The sequence below is a fragment of the Salvia hispanica genome, chromosome 3 (genome assembly GCF_029641045.1).
Source record: "Salvia hispanica isolate PSC_SH4W2 chromosome 3, Shi_PSC_v1, whole genome shotgun sequence".
NCBI lineage: Eukaryota > Viridiplantae > Streptophyta > Magnoliopsida > Lamiales > Lamiaceae > Salvia > Salvia hispanica.
The window spans coordinates 44,537,181-44,557,282 of NC_142694.1; the positions used below are offsets into that span (position 1 = coordinate 44,537,181).

Consider the following 20,102-nt stretch of genomic DNA (forward strand, 5'->3'; position numbering starts at 1 on the left):
GAAATTACTAAAATATCCCTATATATTTTTAAAAATTAGTGGGGGGACTATGGGCGCTCCTGGCCCCACCCTCCCTCCGCCCTAAGAGGGGGATAAACTATTAAGTTAATTTTCGAAAAAAGTGAAATGACTCTAGAGTTAATTACATGGTTGTCAATGTTTGTCTCTAATAATTGCAGTTGTATCCTAAAGATTCGTATCCTTTTGGTTTGAACTAATAAATCAATGGAGAAACTTTTTTCTAAGTTAGTCTAAAATTTAGGATACTATTATTAGTTTAATACTATTAATATTATCAATTATGTATACCGAATTACCGATGTACGCAGAGCCGTGACAGAACTTGATATCAATTATCAAAGCATGATTAAGAAAGTCCAGATTAGCTTAATTTAAACAATAATATAATAGGAAGGTAAATTTTATACGTTGTGAACACAAAGGGATATGAAAAGGACCATGATTGTTAATAATAGGAACCGTAAACAAATTGAGCTAATTTAATAACTTTACTAAAAGCTTATTAAAAATCTTATTTCAATTGTTTGTTAATTTCTAAATCACTAAATGTACAAATTTGAAAACCGCATATTTTTCACTAAGCAATTAGCGAATAGCAATTTAAAATTTTAACATTAACCATTCTTGGGCAACACCGACAGAAAAAAAGAAAAATATACTATACTATACAATTAAGTTAAAATTAATGGAGCAAAAGACAATAATTGTCAAATCATATTCGCGCCAAACGCGTCATCCGTTGGCAATTTTATACCGGTTCTACTCCCATTGTCCTTGTTTAAAATGTCTTATAACTAGTATGAGTTTTAAAAAGTTATTTGATTTTATTTAGTAAAGTGAATAGAAAAGTCAGTGGAAGATGAGATCTATTTTTATTTATTAATTTTATAATAAAATATGAATGAAATGAGTTAGCGGAATATAAGATCCACTTACTAAATGTAGTACAACTGAAACGAGATATTTATTGTCAGAAGGACAAAAAAAAATGAGACATTTATTGGTGGACGGAGGGAATATCACTTATCCATCATTAATGATCACACAAATTATTCTATTTGCAGTAAAATGTTGTTTCATCCGTTTAGGATTAAATGTCATAATTAAATTTAACGTTGATTTTAAGAAATATTAGATAAAAGAAGTGGGCAGAAAATGTCAACGAAATGTAAATATACTTATAGAGTAAAAGGGATATAGGAGCAATTTTTTTGAAAAATGTGCGAATTAAATTTTAATTCATCAGTGCATACATGTTTACTGCACATGTTATGGCTTATTCTGTATAGTTCAAATTGCATACTTCTTTCGTTCATAAAAAATAGATCCATATATGGATGCGTGTTATGAGTTTTGAAAAATAAATTAATAAAGTAAGATAGAAAATGTGAAAATGTGAACAAAACATTAGAGAGAAATTCTTCATTTTTAAAAATAAAATTATTTTTTGTGGACACTAAACAATTATAAAAAATGAATTATTTTCTTTTTAGTTTGAACCCATGACCTTAAATTCACCACAGCTTCGCGTTGCCAACTACTCTACTGATTATTTTTGATTGATGGATGGAATTTATACTCCTATAAATGAAGACAAATATCAATCCTCCAAAAACAACAAATCGGGAGGCGACAAAAAAAATAGAAAGACAGAAATGAAGAGCGCCACCACAACGCCGCCACTCCACTCTCTCCACCCACTCCCGCGCCGCCACTTCAACCGCCTATTCGCAGCAGCCTACACCGCCGCCCTATCCTTCCTCCTCTACCACCACTCCCTCAAACTCCTCCACTCCACCTCCCCAATCTCCCTCCTCATCTCCCTCTCCCTCCTAATCTCCGACCTTATTCTAGCCTTCATGTGGTCCACATCGCAGGCCTTCCGCATGAACCCGGTCCACCGACACGAGAACCTCGAAAAGGCGCTGGACCGGAGGGATTTCCCGGGGTTGGACATATTCATATGCACGGCGGATCCCTACAAGGAACCCCCAATCGACGTCATCAACACGGCGTTGTCGGTCATGGCGTATGACTACCCGGCCGAGAAGCTGTCGGTGTACGTGTCGGACGACGGGGGATCCGAGCTGACCATGTTTGCCTTCATGGAGGCGGCGAGGTTTGGGAGGCTTTGGCTGCCGTTTTGTAGAGAGAATAAAGTAACACAGAGATGTCCACATGCGTATTTTAGCTCCACTTATGATCTAACCGCCAAGACCCTCGAAATCAAGGTGAGATGGTTAATCATTCGGTTATATGACGGGACATAAATCAAACTTTTTTTAAAATTAAAAGTTTTTAAGTAGAAACGTAAACTATAAATGATGGTAGTTTTTGTGTTCACGATTGGTTAATACTAAATTTACTGATGGACCGAGAACTATTATCTCGTCGTTAAAGTAGTCTTAGTGACTAGTATCAATTTGATTTTAGCAACCACTCAAGTCAATGAATTCTCAATACTAGTACTATATGTTAGTGTTTGTTTCATATTTTTCCATGTTTAGATGTATTGTGGAGTACTATCTTACTAATGGTGTAACCATGTTTAATTATACTGAAAAAGAAAATTTTAAGATAGCCCAAAATTAAATGCTTTCTGATGTGCTATACCCCATCAGTCCATCCGTCTATAAAATAATATGAGTACCGAATCTCATTTTGTCATTTTTGGACGTCCACAATTTAAAGTAATTTTTTTTTAATTTATGATTGGTGGATCACATGCTTCATAAAATTACTACACTCACAAATATATTACTATAAATTACTAATTTGTAAAAGTAGAATTCAAATTTTACTTAACTTTTTAACCAGCTTTCATTCACCTTTCTTAATTTTTGTACTGAATGAAAATGAAATTTTAAATCATTGACGATGAAGCATTGTTTGAATGACTGGCAAGACTAATAATATTCTTGTTAATCTTTATTTATTATTTTTTGGCGTAATCTTATGTTTCTGTTTGCAGGCTGAAAATTATTTTGGTATTTGCCTTAGACTTTGATATGTTTGCCCGAAATAGGCCAAAATAAGGCCTTTTCGATTTTCAGCAAGATCTTGAAAATCATCACCATTTAATTTTAATCGGCGCACTGACTTTGACAGCCCAAGTGATAACACAAGAGATAAGATAACTATTCACATGTTTATCAAACACATGTATTCATCTTCAAAGTTAAAATACAAAGTCTAGGACTAGAGCTGCCCAAGGTTTATCGAACCGGCGGTTACGGTTCCAAACCGAAATCGCGAAAAATATATCGAACCGAAACCGTGAATTTTAGAACCGTGGTTCGGTTCAGGTTCCAAATTTTTTCGAACCGAAACCGCGACCGAACCGCCGGTTCCGAACCGACGGTTTCACGGTTCCGAACCGCCAACACAATGATAAATTTAAACATAGTTAATCCTTATATTAAAACTATACTCCATTAAATAAAACATTGCTGAATGATCCGGTTTATGAGTTTTATACTCTTATATATATAACTTTCATTTTTAGATTTGGTAATATCCGTAGAAACAATAATATGGGACAAAATTTTGTAGCAAAAATAACTTTATAATACTATTTGGAAAAATTGGATGGTAATTTGAAAAACATAAGATAAAAGATAATAAAATAAAAATAACTAAATTACAAGATGGAGTCTATGTTGTATGGTTTATGGTAATAACTTTATAATACTATTTCCGATTTTATTAATTAACATATTTTTTTTACGTATGGAATCTATGGAGTATGGATAATTATTAATAAATATTTATCCAACATTTTTTAATAAACTTAGAAGAATTGATTACTTTAAATAAAGTATAATAAATTAACATTAACCAATTGGTTAATGTTGTAGTCTTCAAAATTGATTAGTTTAGTCTTCAAAATTGATTGGTTGACGGTGGGCGATGGCTGCACTATTCAAATTGACTGCACAAAACACCATTTCTTTTATTTTTATTTATTTATTCTTAAATGTTGATTTTAAATTCAAATTGGATCTCATTTCTCTCTATTTTTATCTATATTAAATACTCCTCTCTATCCTTACTTACACTCACCTCATTTTAGTGTTAACAAGAATTTCTCTCTTCAATCTCTCAATTTAATCTACCCATTTCCTTGTTCCAATTTATTTTATAATTTCAAACTATATGGCAAAAAAAAATTAACGGAAAAAACCGTGAAACCGCGAAACCGAACCTAAACCGCTACGAACCGTCCGAAAACCGGCGGTTCTGAACCCTAACCGAAGCCGCCGGTTTTCGAACCGAAACCGAAACCGTGAAACAGCCTCACGGTTCGGTTCCGGTTCCATATTTCCCAAAACCGGAACCAGCGGTTCCGAACCGAAACCGCCGGTTCATGAACCGTGGGCAGGTCTATCTAGGACTAGTACCAAAGAACTTGATTGATCTAGTACAATCCAAATGATTTTTTCTCTAGTATTTCGCATGTTTTTTTTTTTTTTTTTTTTTTTTTTTTTTTTGTAGTGATGCACTTGATAGCTCATCGAATAATTTCATGTTGGAGTAAATTGTGTGAATGAATAACACTTGGAGTATGAAATGGTGATAGATGATGTATGAGAGCATGAAGATGAAGGTGGAAAGTGTGGTTGCAAAAGGTAAAGTGAGTGATGAATACATTTCAAGTGAAGAAGAGAGTCAAATTTTGAATCAATATAGGACCAAAGATTTTAGTCGACAAAATCATCCCCCTATCATTCAAGTGCTATTAAACTCTAAGAAAGATGTGGACACTTGTGGTGAGCCTATGCCAAATCTTGTATACATCTCTAGAGAGAAGAGCAAGGGAAGCCCACACCACTTCAAGGCCGGTGCCCTCAACGCGCTCGTCAGTATTCCATTCTGTTCCGTTCCTATCCCCTTTTCGTGTTACATCTCGTATTTCTCTAACCTTTAATTTGTTTCATGTCGAAGCTTCGAGTGTCGGCCACCATGACCAACTCACCAATCATCCTAACATTGGATTGTGACATGTACTCAAACGATCCCACAACGGCCCAAAGAGTGTTGTGCTACTTCTTGGACCGGTCTAAGCCCACTGGACCAAACTATGCATATGTCCAATTCCCGCAACGGTACCATGGGCTCAACAAGGACGATATATATGCTTCCGAGCACAAGCGCCTCTTTCTAGTAAACTCAATGGGCCTTGATGGTCTAAAGGGGCCCAATTATGTCGGGACAGGATGTTTTTTCCACCGACGGGCCTTCTTTGGAGGCCCGTACTCATACGTACCTCCTGAGGCCCCGGAGCTCAGCCCGGATTATATTGTTGATAAGCCCATCAATGGCAAAGAAGTTCTTGGGAAGGCCCATCAAGTTGCAGGGTGCTATTATGAAAACCAAACGAGTTGGGGTTCCAAGGTAAGGCATGACCTTTTTAGATTGAATTGGTTGAGGGGGCTCGAGCTCCCTCCAACCAACTTCTACGGTTTGTAGCTTCGTACTATGAACTATATTTCTGGCTCTGTCCCTGCAACTATAAAGTATGAATGCTTGAATGCAGATTGGTTTCCGATATGGATCACTGGTAGAGGATTACTACACAGGATATCGGCTTCAATGCGAAGGTTGGAAGTCAGCATTTTGTAATCCAAGTAGGGCGGCATTTTTGGGCGATATTCCTATCACTATAAATGATGTTCTAAACCAGGTGAAGAGATGGTCGGTTGGGCTTTTAGAGGTTGCATTTTCCAAGTATAGCCCACTAACATATGGTTCAAGGACTATGGGTATCTTAATGGGCCTTGGTTATGCACACTATTCTCTTTGGCCCATTTGGTCCATCCCAATCACTATTTATGCTTTAGTACCTTCATTGGCCCTCCTTCAAGGGCTTCCCATTTTCCCCAAGGTACATTTAAGCATCACACTTCAACTAATTGCATTACATGATCTCATACATTTGATGTTTATATGTGTGTTTAGGTTTCAGAGCCTTGGTTCTTGCTATATGCATTTCTTTTCCTTGGATCATACGGCCAAGATTGCTTCGACTTCATATCAACACACGGCACGTCCCGGAGATGGTGGAGCGACCAGAGGATGTGGCTAATGAGGGCGCCTTCGGCCTTCTGTTTCGGAACCGTGGAGTACATAAGCAAGTGTTTGGGTATGGAGACACATGGGTTCAATGTGACTAGCAAAGTGATGGAGGATGAGCAGAGCCAGAGATATGATAATGGGATCTTTGAGTTTGGTGTTGCATCATCACCCATGTTTCTCCCTTTAGCCTCACTTGCCACCTTGAATCTTGTTGCTTTTCTTGCCGGATTCGTTCGCACGTTTCATGATGGAGCGTTCGATACTTTCTTCATCCAGATGTTCATTGCTGGTTTTGGAGTGTTGAATAGCTTCCCCATTTATGGTGCTATGTTTTTGAGGAGGGACAGTGGGAGGATGCCTATCAACACCACCTTAACCTCCACTCTTATAGTAGGAACTCTCTTTGTTCTATTCAACAAAATTCATGTTTGATACATAGGCAAATGATAGTATTGTTATAAGCTAAAGATGAGAATGTTTACAATATAATGTAAGAAAGATTATGAAAAGAATGATCCATATGCAATACTAGGAAGATTATTCTCTCCATATTACCTTTTTCCCATCCAACCATTGTGAGGAACATACAAATTAATAAGAATACCCCTTTTGACAGAATTGGGGGGTAAAGCATGCATATATAAGAGAGCTCAGCTCTATGCACCACCTGTCTTCCCTGGCCATAAAACACTGGTCACACTGAGAACGTCGGATGGTGTCGAAACTAAGAAGGTCAGCGTTGACGAATATTAGCTACATACTACGTAAATATCAGCTTCCCTGTCATGGAAAGTTAGATCAAGCTAACACGGGCCAGATATTACTGAGCATCGTTGTTGCTAGCCCGTTGCTCGCCCCTACTGCACCTAGGATCATCCTCGCCACTAACTTCGCCAAGTCTCTCCTGTTAACCCAATATTATCACTCCCATCAGAAAATAAAATCTTCGGAAATGCGCAAACATGCAGAACAAAATACTTGTCATACTATGGAAAGAGAAACTGATATAGATCATAGCATTTTGCCAGTTCGGAACTTCAAAAGTGCTGAAAACAGCCATACAATGAATGTTTGAACAAAACATTCTATGAACAATTGATTAAAAACTGAAAATACCTTTAAAGATGCATTCTGAGCAACAAGTTGCTCATACTCGCTCTCCATATGTGCCATTTTAGCCCTAAGAGCTGCATTTTCCTCTTTCAACTTTTCAGCACGCTGGGCCAGTTCATCGCATTCCGCCTATACAATGGGAAGAAACCAAAAACAGATTTAAAAATTTGAATTATTATTCTAACACAAAAAAAAGGAGGGAGTTGAGAGTGACCTGCTTCCGCAATCTGGATCTACGAGCAGATTCCCGGTTTGACTGCTTTCTTCTCTGTCTTTTAAGCTCCCTTTCATCCTGGACATTCAATATGCATATACATAGTCAAAGTCTTGGGCAAAATTAATAAATAAACTTAAAAAATGACCACATTGAAGCAAAACCTCATTTTTCCCAAGAAAAATAGTAAGTAGCAAGTTTAGAAGATTAATAAAGATTAAATTTAAATCTATAAAACATATATCAATTAGATGGTGTCACAGTATACAATGTATCAATCACATTGTGAAACAACTAGTATGAAACTGCAGTTTCACAAATCACAAGTTGCAATTATGCAAGACCGAAACCATATGACTGAGTAATTCACTTGATGACACTGAAAATAGATACTCAACTCAAATTGTCAGTTGTAATTCAATCAACTGTCTGAATCTGTTATAATCTATCTACATGTGTCAAGCCAACATCCTATATTCACCCATGCTTTCACAGGTTTAGAGATGAAAATATTACGAGTAGCCTGAAAAAAAGTATCTGCAATTTGTTAGATCAATTTTATGTTAAACCTACAATCTAATTAACTGCAATGATATGCAAAAGTTCATTGCACAAACTTTTTGCTCATTCTCATTCAGGAAACTGAAAGAATCCATCAAAGTGTAGACTTAACTTTAAACTTATCTTAGTTTCTATGAGAACGAACAAGTGTAATTCCTTCTCAACAACAAGAAATACAATGTTTAACAAAAATATGGAGAAAGGGAACCTGAATCCAAAGTTGTGACTGCACATTATCTCTTGAGGCTGTAGGGGGAATTCCTCCAGCGACTGGAGCAGCAGGGACCTTTCCTCGCATTCCAGGCATAGCACATGATTGGGCACCACCCCAGTAATCCATTCCAATATTTAAGTTGGTAGTGGGACCTGGAACACCACTAACAGCACCCACTGCCGGTGCTGGAATCGGCACCATAGCCATAGCTTGATTTGGTATTGCATGAGATGCACCATTTTGAGAATTATTAGGTGCACCCCTACTCTGAGGTGGTTCAGCTGTAGCAAGATAACAGAAGGGTCAAAGAAAAAAGCTTAAGTAAAATTGAGTTTGCAGAGAAAGAGTAGAACTCCTTAAAAACACACCAGAATCTGGCCTGCCACTAGACTTTTCCTGAGATTCCTGCAATAGGTATCCAAAAATTAATTAAGTAACAGGATGTAAAATAAGAGTGATCTGATAACTGGAAAGCTTTTTTAATAAACCATGCAAATATGATAATTTGAACAGAGAATCAATTCAAGAACCGTGTGTTTTAGCTTAAAATATCTTACGGACACGACAGGCAAAGGCAGACAAAGTTCAAAACTTCAAATGAAAATTAGTTTTTTTCTGATCAACCTATTTTTTGGTATCTTTCTCTAAAACAAATAGCGCACATTCCCGACATTGCATGAAATTAGTGACAACTGTTGCTATGAAACTCACATTTTGAGAATTTTCGTCACTTCCTTCACTAGAACCTTCACTTGCAGTTCCAGCACTGCACATTTTATCAGCAAAGTTCATTGAGATGACAAAGACGCATCATAAAGACAATAAATAATTGTATGTCCTAAAAATGTGGGAGATCAGACATAATATGAGAAATGAGAAAGACAACCAACTAAAAAGAACCTTGATGCCACCAAATAAGTAAAAACAACAGAAAAAAAAAGAATAAAAATGTCTGCCATACAAATGAAATTTTTGTGATAACTAAAGTAACAGAAGGCCGATAGATTGCGGTTTTCCAGAACATAATTTAACTAATTGAGTACCGGTGCATCATCACATAAATGTTCCTCATATTATCTATACCTTTTAGGGTCCGCACCATTTTCTGTGGCACCTGATGTTTTTCCAGGTTCGTCGTTCTTCCCCGTGATCATATTTAAACTGCCCAAACTTCCCTTCGATCTTTTGATAGGCAGTTTTCCCTTTCCCTCAGATGGCTTTCCATCTACCTCCATGTTTCCTGGAACATTGCACTAGATACATTTGGAAAAAATTTCTTATCAGTTTATTGAATAACTTTCTGACTTGGACAACTTAGAAGAACGAACTAAATAACGAGAGAGAGAGAGAGAGAGAGAGAGAAGAAACAAGATGACTCACTGAGGCTTCAGCAATACCATTAGGAGAAGGCATAGCAAAAGGACTAAAAGGATAAGATCCCTAAAATGTTCAAACACAATTGAGAGGGTTATGAGTATCTCTACACAGCATGGTTGTTACATGTGATTGAACAGAAAAAAGATGCTGTACCGGAGCCATAGTCGGATGGGCATATATGCCCCCATGGGGATACATGGCGACGTATGGATGTGGTGGAGTGCCATAGGGTGGAATGAATTGCTGCAAAGACCAGAGTAAGCATGCAACTAAGAAACAAACTATGTTTACAAAGGGCCAAGTAGTGAACTGCAATAAAATCTAGGCAAAGTCAATTCTAACTAACAAGATAAGGGAACATAACACCAATAGGTCTTGGCAATGAAAGATTATCAAATTTTCCATATTGCAAAAGTTTCATACCTGAACTCCCCACATGTAGGGGTGTGCCTGCGGACTCGATGCTAAGAACCCATGTGGAGGCAAAGGAGAATATGTCTGCAGAAAAACAACAATCATAAACATGTTACTATGTTGATATCAACAAAGGATGACCAAGTGAGTATCTCTCATAAAATGTAAACCTGAAACCCAGACCAATCGGCAGGAACTGCACCAGATGCAGAGGAAGTCTGTTCCTGAAAATTCCGAAAGAACATATAAAATTTTTACTCTAATGTACAAAATTCAAACAAAATTGTATATATCAACACAAAGTTCACGTCCAACCTGAGAAGAAGGGGTTTTTGGCTCCTTTAGTTCCTTCCCTTCTTTGGGAGCTTTATCTACATCACTGCCACTCATGATTCAAATTGAACTTTCTTCTAGTTTTGCACTTCAAATCATTCTGTCACAGAAATACCATACACAAATTATTTACTTGTTGGGAGAAAACAAACAAAGTACTAATTTTGATGGGCATGGATTCAATTGCACAAAGCCAATAACTTTTTACATTAAACTAGCAAGCTCTTGAAGCACATGCAGGCCATCTTAGATTAAGATATCAGGCACTCGAATGTTTTTTTAGGTACATAGCATTCACCTGCCAATATATTAAGCCTCATACTAATACACCCTTAAACTAAATTGACATTCACTGAATCCAATTGAGCTAATAAAGAGTTCAAATTTACAATTATCCGCATAAAACTATAATAAATCACACCCCAGAAAATCGTCGGAAAAACGAAACAAACAAAGGATATATATATGCATAGCTTAAAGATAAGAGATTGAATCCAACTCAAATAACTACATAGCTTGTCAAAGACAAGGATTCAAGGTTGCAATAACACCAAAACAATTACTATACCACTAATAGACAAGGAGGCGAAACTCGGTGAATACGACCAGTGAGTCAACTCAGCTACACAACGGCTGGAACAGGAATTCGAATAATTTTGCAATTAAAGAGACGTGTCTCCTACAGAGAGGAAGGGGCACCAGAAAAGAAACCAAAATTCAGGCAATTTTGCGAAATTCAGCTGCAAACAATAAGAAGCCAAATTGGGGGAATGAAGAGAGAGAAAATTAGGGCTTGGTTAGTGAGATCGTCGACATTGCTGACCTGTGTCGTTGTCCCGATGATTAGCAGAGAGAGGGAGGAGAGAGCGCCGATGTGGTGTCCACCGTGGATTTAAGGGTTGATGATTGGATCCAAATCGTGGACTGTTTAACGGCTGAGATGAAGTCACGTACTACCGTAAAAATGTCGCCACATTGAGGTAATTAGCTCTCGGATGGCCCGTTTTTGTAAGTGTGGTCCAGCAATGGAAGAAATTAAAATAAATTCATTTTTAATCACCATTCACCTTTTTATTCAACTAATGCAATTTACAACTTGCTTGTCTTCAATAATGACTTTCATCAATTTTTATTAAAATTAGACGACGAAAATTATCTCAAAAATGTTACTCTCGTTTTTAAGATCTCAAATTCAAGTTTATGAACTGATTACCGATCTCTATAATGCAGATATTACTGTGAATATTCTTTTTAGGGACAACATACGTGAAAATGCAATAAACATTTTATTTCACTTTTACTATTTTTTACGAGTAGACATATATTCAGCTAATTCACTCTACTTATATTTTATTACAAAATTAGGACTCCTTCTGTCTTATAGAAATAGATTATTTGAGTTTAATACGATTATTAATTTGTAACTAATAAAGTAGGAGAGGAGAAAAAAAAATAGTTGAAATTGTGCGTAGATGGTGATACCTATAAAAAATAAAATAAAAGAAAAGGAGAAAAACTTTGCTTCCTATAAATGGATATAGACTATTTGTATGGGACGGATGAATAAGTAAATATGGTTTATTTCTGTGGGGAATAGAGGAGTAGGTAAAAACAGAACTTATATTCCACTAATTTTTTTAAATATTTATTTTCTATAAAATTAAATAACTTGTTAAATTAAAAAAAAAAAAAAACAAGATACTTTTAGGAGGATGTAGTGATGAAATTATGAATAGGATTAAAGTATTTTTGTTTTTGATAATATAAGTTGTATAGTTACGATTTTGACCTTGCCAGCAGCTACATAAAATATTACTCCACGGTTTCCTTTCGTGAAGAAGCCCGCGGATTTTCAAACCTTTAATTTTTTTTTTTTTTTTTTTTTTGACGTATATATCCGTGAAGAGGCAACAATTCGTTTTCTTCATTTGCTTGATTTCTACCATGAGTCGAGATTATTTTGATTTTCCAGATTTTACCGAAAACTTCTGGTGAAATACACCCCAAACACGCGCATATAAAGACGTACATCTTCATAGGAAACCGCAAAACGGTTACGAGCATTCACACGCAGCTTGTAGCTCTTGTATATGCGCTCGCGTTGCTGTGGGAAGTGTGTTTTCCGAATCGATGATGATCTACGAAAATATCCGGTAAGTATAGTTCCATTTTCGGTAATAATGCAGCTGGTGTTGTAATTTGTAGTAATTGATGAGTTTGTGCATTGATTATTGCATGCCTATATAGCTAGGGTTTTTATGTGCAAATTGAGGTTTTCAGCACTTAGACTTCATAAATTTCGCGATGGATTTTTCACTCTTGAATTGTTCTTTTAAGCTAAGGAGGACTGAGGGATGAGGAAGCTGATCCGGAAATGTGGGACACAGTCGCGGGTGGTGATTCTGAGGTTTGCCTTGTTTTGCCAAATTGGAATTGTTTTCTACATTTAATTTCTTATTTGACTAATGAAGTTAGGCTCTCATGCATTTGCCTCTGTTAATTTGATTTCATTTTGTACTTCCACCGTGTCTATGTGGTTAAAGATGACATCAAAATTTAGGGAGACTGAACTATTTAAGTGGAAAATATCTTTCAGTTTTAGAGTGGGAATGCTTCAGTTGTTTGAAGCCCAAATTAGGATGGGAATGCTACTTTGAGGAGTACTAGTGTTTTTTATGTATATGAACTTAATTTATAAAGTAACTACAATCAAACAATTGAATGTGGTTCCAATGGGTGTAAAAAGCAACTGAACCCATGAGTCAATAAACAAATGGATGTTTGATTGATCTGTTTCTACTTTCTACAATTGAGCAATCATGTTGATTGATTTCATGTCTCATATTTTATAGGAGGATCAAGATGGCGTTAGGACCATGTATGATCATAACTTCATTCATGACAGTGGTGCTCATCGATATGGAAGTGACAATGAAAACTCTCCAAGTCGTGCTCCCCAGGTTTGCTCATCTCCTTTTCTTTCACAGAATTTTTATTTTGTTTTTGTAATCTTCATCTCAATTATAATGTCCATAGGAATTTTAGAAACTAACATTCCTTTTCTCCTGCTAAGAAGGTGGTCCGTTAACTGAAATCTTCTCTCCAGATTGTGTACACCTTTTTATTTGTTTCTCTCCTCCATCCGTGACACTAAGAATCAAATCGGAGACTCTGTGATGAGCTTTTTCCTACTTTTCTATAGCGTCGCTTTCCCCTTACAACGTAGCCAACACTCTGTTAATTTTGCAGGGAATTTCAACTTATATATTTTGGTTGAAATCCTGTATGCATGTGTTTGTTTCTTCTTCTTACTTTAAATTCTTGTGGAATTTGTAATAAATAATTAATTTTGTTTCATGCATGCTATTATGCAGGCTGAAGAAGGAGAAGAATATGCAGAAATAAACGAGTTCTTCAAAATTGGCAAGAAAAGAAAGAAAACTGAAAAAAGTGCTGCCGAGGTTGCTCTCCTCGTTGAAAGTGTTATGGCGGAACTGGAGGTGGTTGCCGAGGAAGATGCTGAACTTAATCAGCAGGGAAAACCTGCCATAAACAAATTGAAGAAGTTATCCCTTCTCACAGATGTCCTATCAAAGTTAGTTGGCTGGTCTTAATTTCTGTTTGTGTCTATAATTTCTTTTATTATAATTGTCTTGCATGGGTTACTTTTGGGTAGAAAACAACTCCAGCAAGAATTTCTGGATCATGGAGTTTTGACTCTCCTGAAGAACTGGCTCGAGCCTCTACCTGATGGGAGTTTGCCAAACATCAACATCCGTGCTGCAGTTCTCAGGATTCTGTTTGATGTATGCATAGGCTACTCTATATTTCTTACGCTTCTGATACTCAGCAGGCTAATATTTGTGCTTGCCCTGCAGATTCCAATTAATTTGGATCAGTTTGGTCGAAGAGAACAATTAAAGAAAAGTGGCATTGGAAAGGTTGGAATTTGCAAGATCAAGTATGACCTGTTTTACTTTCTGCTATAGTGATTGAAGACTAACTAGATGGCTGAGTTACACTTGGGCAGGTCATTATGTTTTTGTCGAAGTCAGATGAGGAGACTACAGACAACCGGAAACTTGCTAGAGAATTGGTTCACAAATGGGTACAATGGCTACTTTTTTTTCTTAGCTTGATTATATTTCTTTTTAAGTTACAGTTTTCCTGTTCAGTTCTCTCTCTCCCCTCTGTTTTTGTTTGGGTGGTGCCTGGGTGGGGGGGAGGGGTTAATTGATTAATACAGCCACTGCTGATAGTAGAACAGAAGAAGTTTGATGAGCGATGTTCATATTTTTGTCATGATGGTTTTTCTAATCACTTTGGTATTTTTATTCATACAGAGCCGTCTAATTTTCAACAAGAGCACAAGGTTTGAGGAGATGAAGAACTTTGAGGATGAAAGAGTTATGAGGCGGCCTACTCTCAAAAAGTATATTTTACTGTTTTCATGAATATTCTGCTGTATCCTATCTGCATGCTGAGCCAATGCCCTTGTTAAATATTTATAGGGTGATGAGTAAAGGATCAGGAATGCCATCTGCAGACTATGACATTGATTTATCAAAAGAATCTCCCAAGTAAGTTGATATGTTTATCTTTCAATTTTTGACATCATTATAAAGCTTGAACCATATACCCTATGTCACCATATATATATGGACTGTGCCACCTAAATTTGCTGGTTTTAATTTGCAGGGGGTTAAAATCTGCCCATTCATCATTCTAATCAGCATGCTTCTAGGCCAGAAGCAATGTTGATGGATTTTTTGGTCCGTCCTCAGTCCAAGGTTGATCCAGATGTAGTGAGAGCTCGGGCTAAACAAGTGATACAAGATCAGCATCGTGCGAAGGTTTGTACTCCTTCCCAGTTTGAGAAAAGTTCATCTCTGAAAACTTATATTTTGCATTCTTGGCATGTCAATACTCTGCACCACAGTAGCCCAAAAATTGGATTTACCAAAATCCGGATATTTTTTCAATTTGGTGCCAATCTTTCTTGGTCATTATTTATCGTTTGTACCTATATGTTCACTTTCTAACCATGATTTTGCATATATATATTTTTTTTATCTTGAGAGTACTACAGTTCAATGTCTCTGCAGATGACATTATTGAACTTCTGTACTACTCATTGCTTGCATATCTCTGGTTATATGCCAAATGTAGAAGCTTTTATTTTCCATTGCCTTTAATTGATAACTTCAATCTTGCCTTCTATAGTATCTGGTAATCACATTTTTTGAGTCACCGAGGCTTGCAAAGTGGGAATATTTTTCTTGTAGTTGCATCAGCTTTTTTACCCTCACTTCCTCGAACATCATGAAGTCAAGGCATTGTTTTTCATTGATCTTGACAACAGTTACTTTCTGATTTTTCGTTGTCGATCATATCATTCTTTATGCTCCTTCTCGTCCTTCATATTGGTGGATATGCAACCGATGGTCATTGCCAATGCTGGTGATTTTGATTGTTCACATTGTTATCTTGATTTGTTAAAATGTTTACGCACGCAGATGAACACGAAGCTGCAGCAGTTGAAAGGGCCAAAGAGAAAGCAGCTACAGGCTACAAAGCTCAGTGTTGAAGGCCGTGGTATGGTGAAATATCTCTAGCTATTGTAATAACTATAGATCAAGGCAGTGACAGTTGTCGTTGTATCTCAGATATAATATCATTGTTCTGACTACTTTTGTATTTTTCCAAGATCAGAGCATTTTAAAAATGTTAATGAAAACTCAAGTTACGCATGATTTCGAAATTCTAATCCATAAAGCCTAAATCTTGAGATGATAAAATAATGATCTTATAGATCAAGAGGATAAAGCAAAGTATGTTAATTATGGCCAAAAATCCTAAAAAGAAATACGTGGAGTATTAAGCCCAAATATTGGTTAATGGGCTTAGTATAAGGCCGAGGGGTTAAGAGTCCAACTCCAAATCCAAGTCATCAGATTCAGCGGGAATTCGCCGACACGCGTATTTCTCATCACACTAACCAATCTCCGGCCGCCGCCGCCGACGATGGCTGAACCAATCGCCTCCAACCAATTAGTGCAGCCTCCTCCAAAACCGCGACCTAAGCGCTTCGTGAAGAACCAAATCCCCGACTCCCTCCTCAACGACGCCGCGCTCAACGCCGCCATCTCCCTCCTCCCAGCCAACTACAATTTCGAGATTCACAAAATTATCTGGCGCGCGCGCTCCTCCAACGCCACCCGCGTCGCTCTCCAGTTCCCGGAGGGCCTCCTCATGTACTCGCTCGTCATCTCCGACATCCTCGCCACCTTCGCCGCCGTCACCCACTGCTTCATCCTCGGCGACGTCACCTACGGCGCCTGCTGCGTCGACGACCTCTCCGCGCGCGCGCTCGACGTCCACCTCCTCGTCCACTTCGGCCACAGCTGCCTGGTACCCATCGATTCCACCACCGTCCCCGTGCTCTACATCTTCGTCGAGATCGCAATCAACACGCGGAAGCTCCTCCACGAGCTCAATTTCAATTTCAGCCCTGATCAGATCAGTAATTTTGTCATGGCTGGAACTATTCAATTTTCCAATGCGATCCGTGTGGTGAAGCCGGAGCTGGAGAAATTAGGGTTTAGGGTTTTGATTCCGCAATCGAAGCCCCTTTCTGCGGGAGAAGTCCTCGGGTGCACTGCACCGAGCGTGAAGATACAAGACTGTGCGGGAAAGGATAATGTGATTATATTTGTGGCGGATGGAAGGTTCCATTTGGAGGCGTTTATGATTGCAAATCCGGATATAAAGGCTTTTAGATATGATCCTTATTTGGGGAAGCTGTTCTTGGAGGAGTATGATCACGTGGGGATGAAGGAGAATAGGAGAAAGGCAATAGAGAGAGCAAAGGGGGCGAAAACTTGGGGTATTGTATTGGGGACGTTAGGCAGGCAAGGGAATGCTGCTGTGTTGAACAGGTTGGAAGGGAAAATGAGGGATAAAGGTTTGGATTTTATGGTGGTTTTGATATCCGAATTGTCGCCTAAGAAGATTGAGCTGTTCGGGGATGCAGTGGAGGCTTGGGTTCAGATTGCATGTCCCAGACTGTCTATTGATTGGGGCGATGCGTTTAAGAAGCCGTTGTTGACATCCTTTGAGGCTGAGATTGCACTCGGGGATTTGCCTGGGTGGTGGGAGAGAAAATTAGAGTCTAGTGACAGTTCAGAATGTGGCCAGAATGAAGGTTGTTGTGGAAATGGCAATATGCAAAAGGGTGTGGATTATCCAATGGATTATTATGCACAGGATGGAGGGGATTGGAATTCTTCTTACTCAAAGAAGCTTGCTCGTAATCGTGGGAAAAAAGATCAGTGTTGCAATGGAAATAGTGTGAGATGTTAAAATATTTGGATGAGATTAAAGATAGAACATCATGTCATAGTTATACCTCAGTTTTCGTTTGTATCTTTTAACATTATTGTTGATATCGGGAATGAGTTTTGTTCCGGCCTATATCCATTTGTTATAAAATTATGTTTATGCTCACTTAATGTTTGTGCTTGAAATTTTAGGACTTGGGATCATATGCTTTCATGTGTTTGCAATGAATACATTGGATGATTTTTTAAGTTTCTGGTGTCTGAATGCTAGTTTTGCTTTGAATTGTGTCTACATTTCAGAGACAATTGCAACATCCAAATTGTATGATAGTACTAATATATGCTATGTCTATGCTTAATTTAGATTGGAATTGGGGTGTGATTAGTGAGAGCTTCAGTCACCTTTTCCACCTGACAAAGTATTTGGCCTTGTTTGTGTTTCTGGGCGATTATGCAGACGATGAACAACTGAGAGTCTTGATTTGTGAAGTTATGCATTATCTCAGTTTTGGGCTTACTTTGCAACAATCTCTTTAGGCTGATCAGGTTGAGTTTAGGTTGCTGTAAATTTGGGAATTGCTTTATGCTGTTTCAAGTTTTTAGAATTTCCAACTCTTTCCATTAAGTGCCTTAATCTATGTTATCTTCATTTCCACTAAGGAGCATGATTGGACAGAAAACCAACCTGGATATGGTCCATTTATGTTTTTACAGTGGTTATCTTCCTAATGTTCTTCTCTGTTGTTTATTTTTTATCTGCTTTTCCCAGATGTTTTGTGAAAGGAAGCTTCTTTCCTTCTCTTGATCAGATTATCAATCAGGCACCCTACAGGCTGATTCCAGCAAACTGGGATCACATCCTTCACACCTGCAGACAACGTCAATATGATGATGATGGTGATGGAGATCGTTGAGAGGTATGCATTATTGCGAAAGCTCAGCTTCTACTGTGCAGAAACGATTCGCTGCGTCTCAGGTATAGTTTGCCTGCATTGTAGCAGATATTTTGTGAGAGATTGGTGGTTGTGGTGTGTGGAATTAAAAATAGATGAGATTGTTGATAGTGATAATGGGAGCAGAAGCATGAGTTAGTGCTCCTAATAGGAATTCAATTCAAGAATCGTTTCGCCGCTTCCAGATTATTTTGCCCTGCTACTTTGCAGGAGATGATTCAACAGAAATGTTCCATTTTTTGAATGAGAAAATGTGAATCAGAATCCACTTTGTGATGAAACATGTGGCTTCCAAGAATTTGTGGTGGCAGCTACTGCTTCAACATCACTTGGATCTATCACTCTCTCTCTTTGTCATGAATATTCAATTGGCTCCACCTTAAATTTGTGACAAAGAATTGTAGCCTTTGGATACTTGAACTAATAACGGACGTGACATCATTTCTTCATTGTCTTTTTCACATTACCACTCAGTGTTTTCTACCAACTGAATTAATCCAAAACATCAGTGTCTTTGCATCTAATCTTCACCAAATCAGCCACTAATCTCTATAAATTTCTGTGGTGCATTTTAAATTAGGGATATGATTTCTTGATATGAAGTTTATTTCATAATACCCTTTATTTTGATTTTTAAAATAATGTTATAACTTATGTATCCAAATACCATCTCGCAAAGTTTGTCATATTTTGACCTGGCACAAGTTTTAAAAGATATAATTAAAAGCAGATTCAAAAAAAAAATTTAGTGAAATATAGATGTATTGTTAAAAATAGTAAAAATGAAATATGATAGAATTTTTTGGGATAGTAGTGGGACTGCGGAGTACTATTATTTTGGATAGATATAAATTAATCAACAAAGACAATCACTCACTACAATTATGAAAAATAGTTAAAGAGGGGAGTGGCGTGCCTCATTTTGCTGCATTTACTAATCACAATGATTTACCTGAGCACAATATGAATTCGATAAATATATAAAGTATACTAGCTTATGGAATTGCTAGAAATGAACCTAGGAATAGCTTTTTTTGAAAGACGGTTTTTATCAGGAAACAAATAGTCAAATATAGTACAACAGAACGTATACTAGGTTATGGAATTACCAAAAAATGAACCTAGTAAGAGCTTTTTAAATAGATCATGGAATTACCAAAAATGAACCTAGTAAGAGCTTATTTGAAACTTAGTTTAAGAAAAGATCATTAAAACAAAATGTCAAAAAATAGTATAGATAGATTGATTTCTTTATAAGTATCAAAATAGTTGTATTATATGCGACTACTAAATTATGAAGATTAAAGTTAGTGTACGAGTTTTATGCTACAGAAAATTTATTTTGTAGAAACAAATGCAAAATCAAAGTAATTAACCTTACCGTTATTATGAAGCAATTTCGCAAATATATAGTACTCCCTTACTTTACATATAAATAAATGAATAAGTAATATTCTATTGTCTAAACTATTTCTTTTCACGAAAAT

The 20,102-nt window shown here is 37.2% G+C and overlaps 3 protein-coding genes and 1 pseudogene across 7 annotated transcripts; 3 read left to right on the forward strand and 1 right to left on the reverse strand.

The window, feature by feature from the left end:
- The first annotated feature begins 1,622 nt into the window (after window positions 1–1,622).
- On the forward strand, window positions 1,623–6,645 carry LOC125213155 (cellulose synthase-like protein G3). Its single transcript, XM_048113532.2, has 5 exons — window positions 1,623–2,252; window positions 4,601–4,879; window positions 4,966–5,415; window positions 5,558–5,905; window positions 5,980–6,645. Exons 1-5 carry the CDS (start codon window positions 1,677–1,679, stop codon window positions 6,526–6,528), a joined length of 2,202 nt encoding a protein of 733 aa, XP_047969489.2. The 5' UTR covers window positions 1,623–1,676; the 3' UTR covers window positions 6,529–6,645.
- Window positions 6,623–11,263, reverse strand: LOC125213157 (bZIP transcription factor 16-like). 4 transcript variants are annotated; one of them, XM_048113534.2, is made up of 14 exons: window positions 11,146–11,260; window positions 10,891–11,001; window positions 10,305–10,422; window positions 10,160–10,213; window positions 9,999–10,073; window positions 9,729–9,884; window positions 9,579–9,638; window positions 9,282–9,451; window positions 8,910–8,964; window positions 8,567–8,603; window positions 8,193–8,479; window positions 7,424–7,501; window positions 7,213–7,338; window positions 6,623–7,000 (listed from the first exon to the last, which is right to left on the reverse strand). In XM_048113534.2, exons 3-14 carry the CDS (start codon window positions 10,377–10,379, stop codon window positions 6,917–6,919), a joined length of 1,257 nt encoding a protein of 418 aa, XP_047969491.2. In that variant the 5' UTR covers window positions 10,380–10,422; window positions 10,891–11,001; window positions 11,146–11,260; the 3' UTR covers window positions 6,623–6,916. The 4 variants fall into 4 exon arrangements, with proteins under 4 accessions (XP_047969491.2, XP_047969493.2, XP_047969495.2 ...); XM_048113536.2 differs by lacking the exon at window positions 10,891–11,001 and having other exon boundaries at window positions 11,146–11,263; XM_048113538.2 differs by lacking the exon at window positions 11,146–11,260 and having other exon boundaries at window positions 9,729–9,818; window positions 10,891–11,139.
- A 1,270-nt stretch (window positions 11,264–12,533) lies between these two features.
- On the forward strand, window positions 12,534–15,956 carry LOC125210139 (protein IWS1 homolog 1-like; annotated as a pseudogene). The gene is made up of 11 exons (XR_016136280.1): window positions 12,534–12,537; window positions 12,665–12,729; window positions 13,175–13,282; window positions 13,697–13,917; window positions 13,999–14,128; window positions 14,201–14,263; window positions 14,353–14,430; window positions 14,666–14,754; window positions 14,834–14,902; window positions 15,021–15,175; window positions 15,839–15,956. The product of XR_016136280.1 is annotated as a protein IWS1 homolog 1-like (transcript).
- A 296-nt stretch (window positions 15,957–16,252) lies between these two features.
- LOC125216439 (diphthamide synthesis DPH2 family protein) lies at window positions 16,253–17,828 on the forward strand. The gene has a single exon (XM_048118148.2). The coding sequence runs from the start codon at window positions 16,347–16,349 to the stop codon at window positions 17,682–17,684; it is 1,338 nt and encodes a 445-aa protein (XP_047974105.1). The 5' UTR covers window positions 16,253–16,346; the 3' UTR covers window positions 17,685–17,828.
- Window positions 17,829–20,102: the final 2,274 nt, after the last annotated feature.

Bases quoted from the DNA above. Each gene is read 5' to 3' on its own strand.
- LOC125213155 (XM_048113532.2), top strand. From the start codon at position 1,677: ATGAAGAGCGCCACCACAACGCCGCCACTCCACTCTCTCCACCCACTC. The intron at 4,880-4,965 runs GTCAGTATTCCA...TTCATGTCGAAG, and splicing joins CCGGTGCCCTCAACGCGCTC to CTTCGAGTGTCGGCCACCAT. The intron at 5,906-5,979 runs GTACATTTAAGC...ATGTGTGTTTAG, and splicing joins GGCTTCCCATTTTCCCCAAG to GTTTCAGAGCCTTGGTTCTT.
- LOC125213157 (XM_048113536.2), bottom strand. From the start codon at position 10,379: ATGAGTGGCAGTGATGTAGATAAAGCTCCCAAAGAAGGGAAGGAACTA. The intron at 8,604-8,909 runs GTGAGTTTCATA...TACCTATTGCAG, and splicing joins GTGACGAAAATTCTCAAAAT to GAATCTCAGGAAAAGTCTAG. The intron at 7,502-8,192 runs GTTCCCTTTCTC...TTGAATGTCCAG, and splicing joins AGTCACAACTTTGGATTCAG to GATGAAAGGGAGCTTAAAAG.
- LOC125216439 (XM_048118148.2), top strand. From the start codon at position 16,347: ATGGCTGAACCAATCGCCTCCAACCAATTAGTGCAGCCTCCTCCAAAA.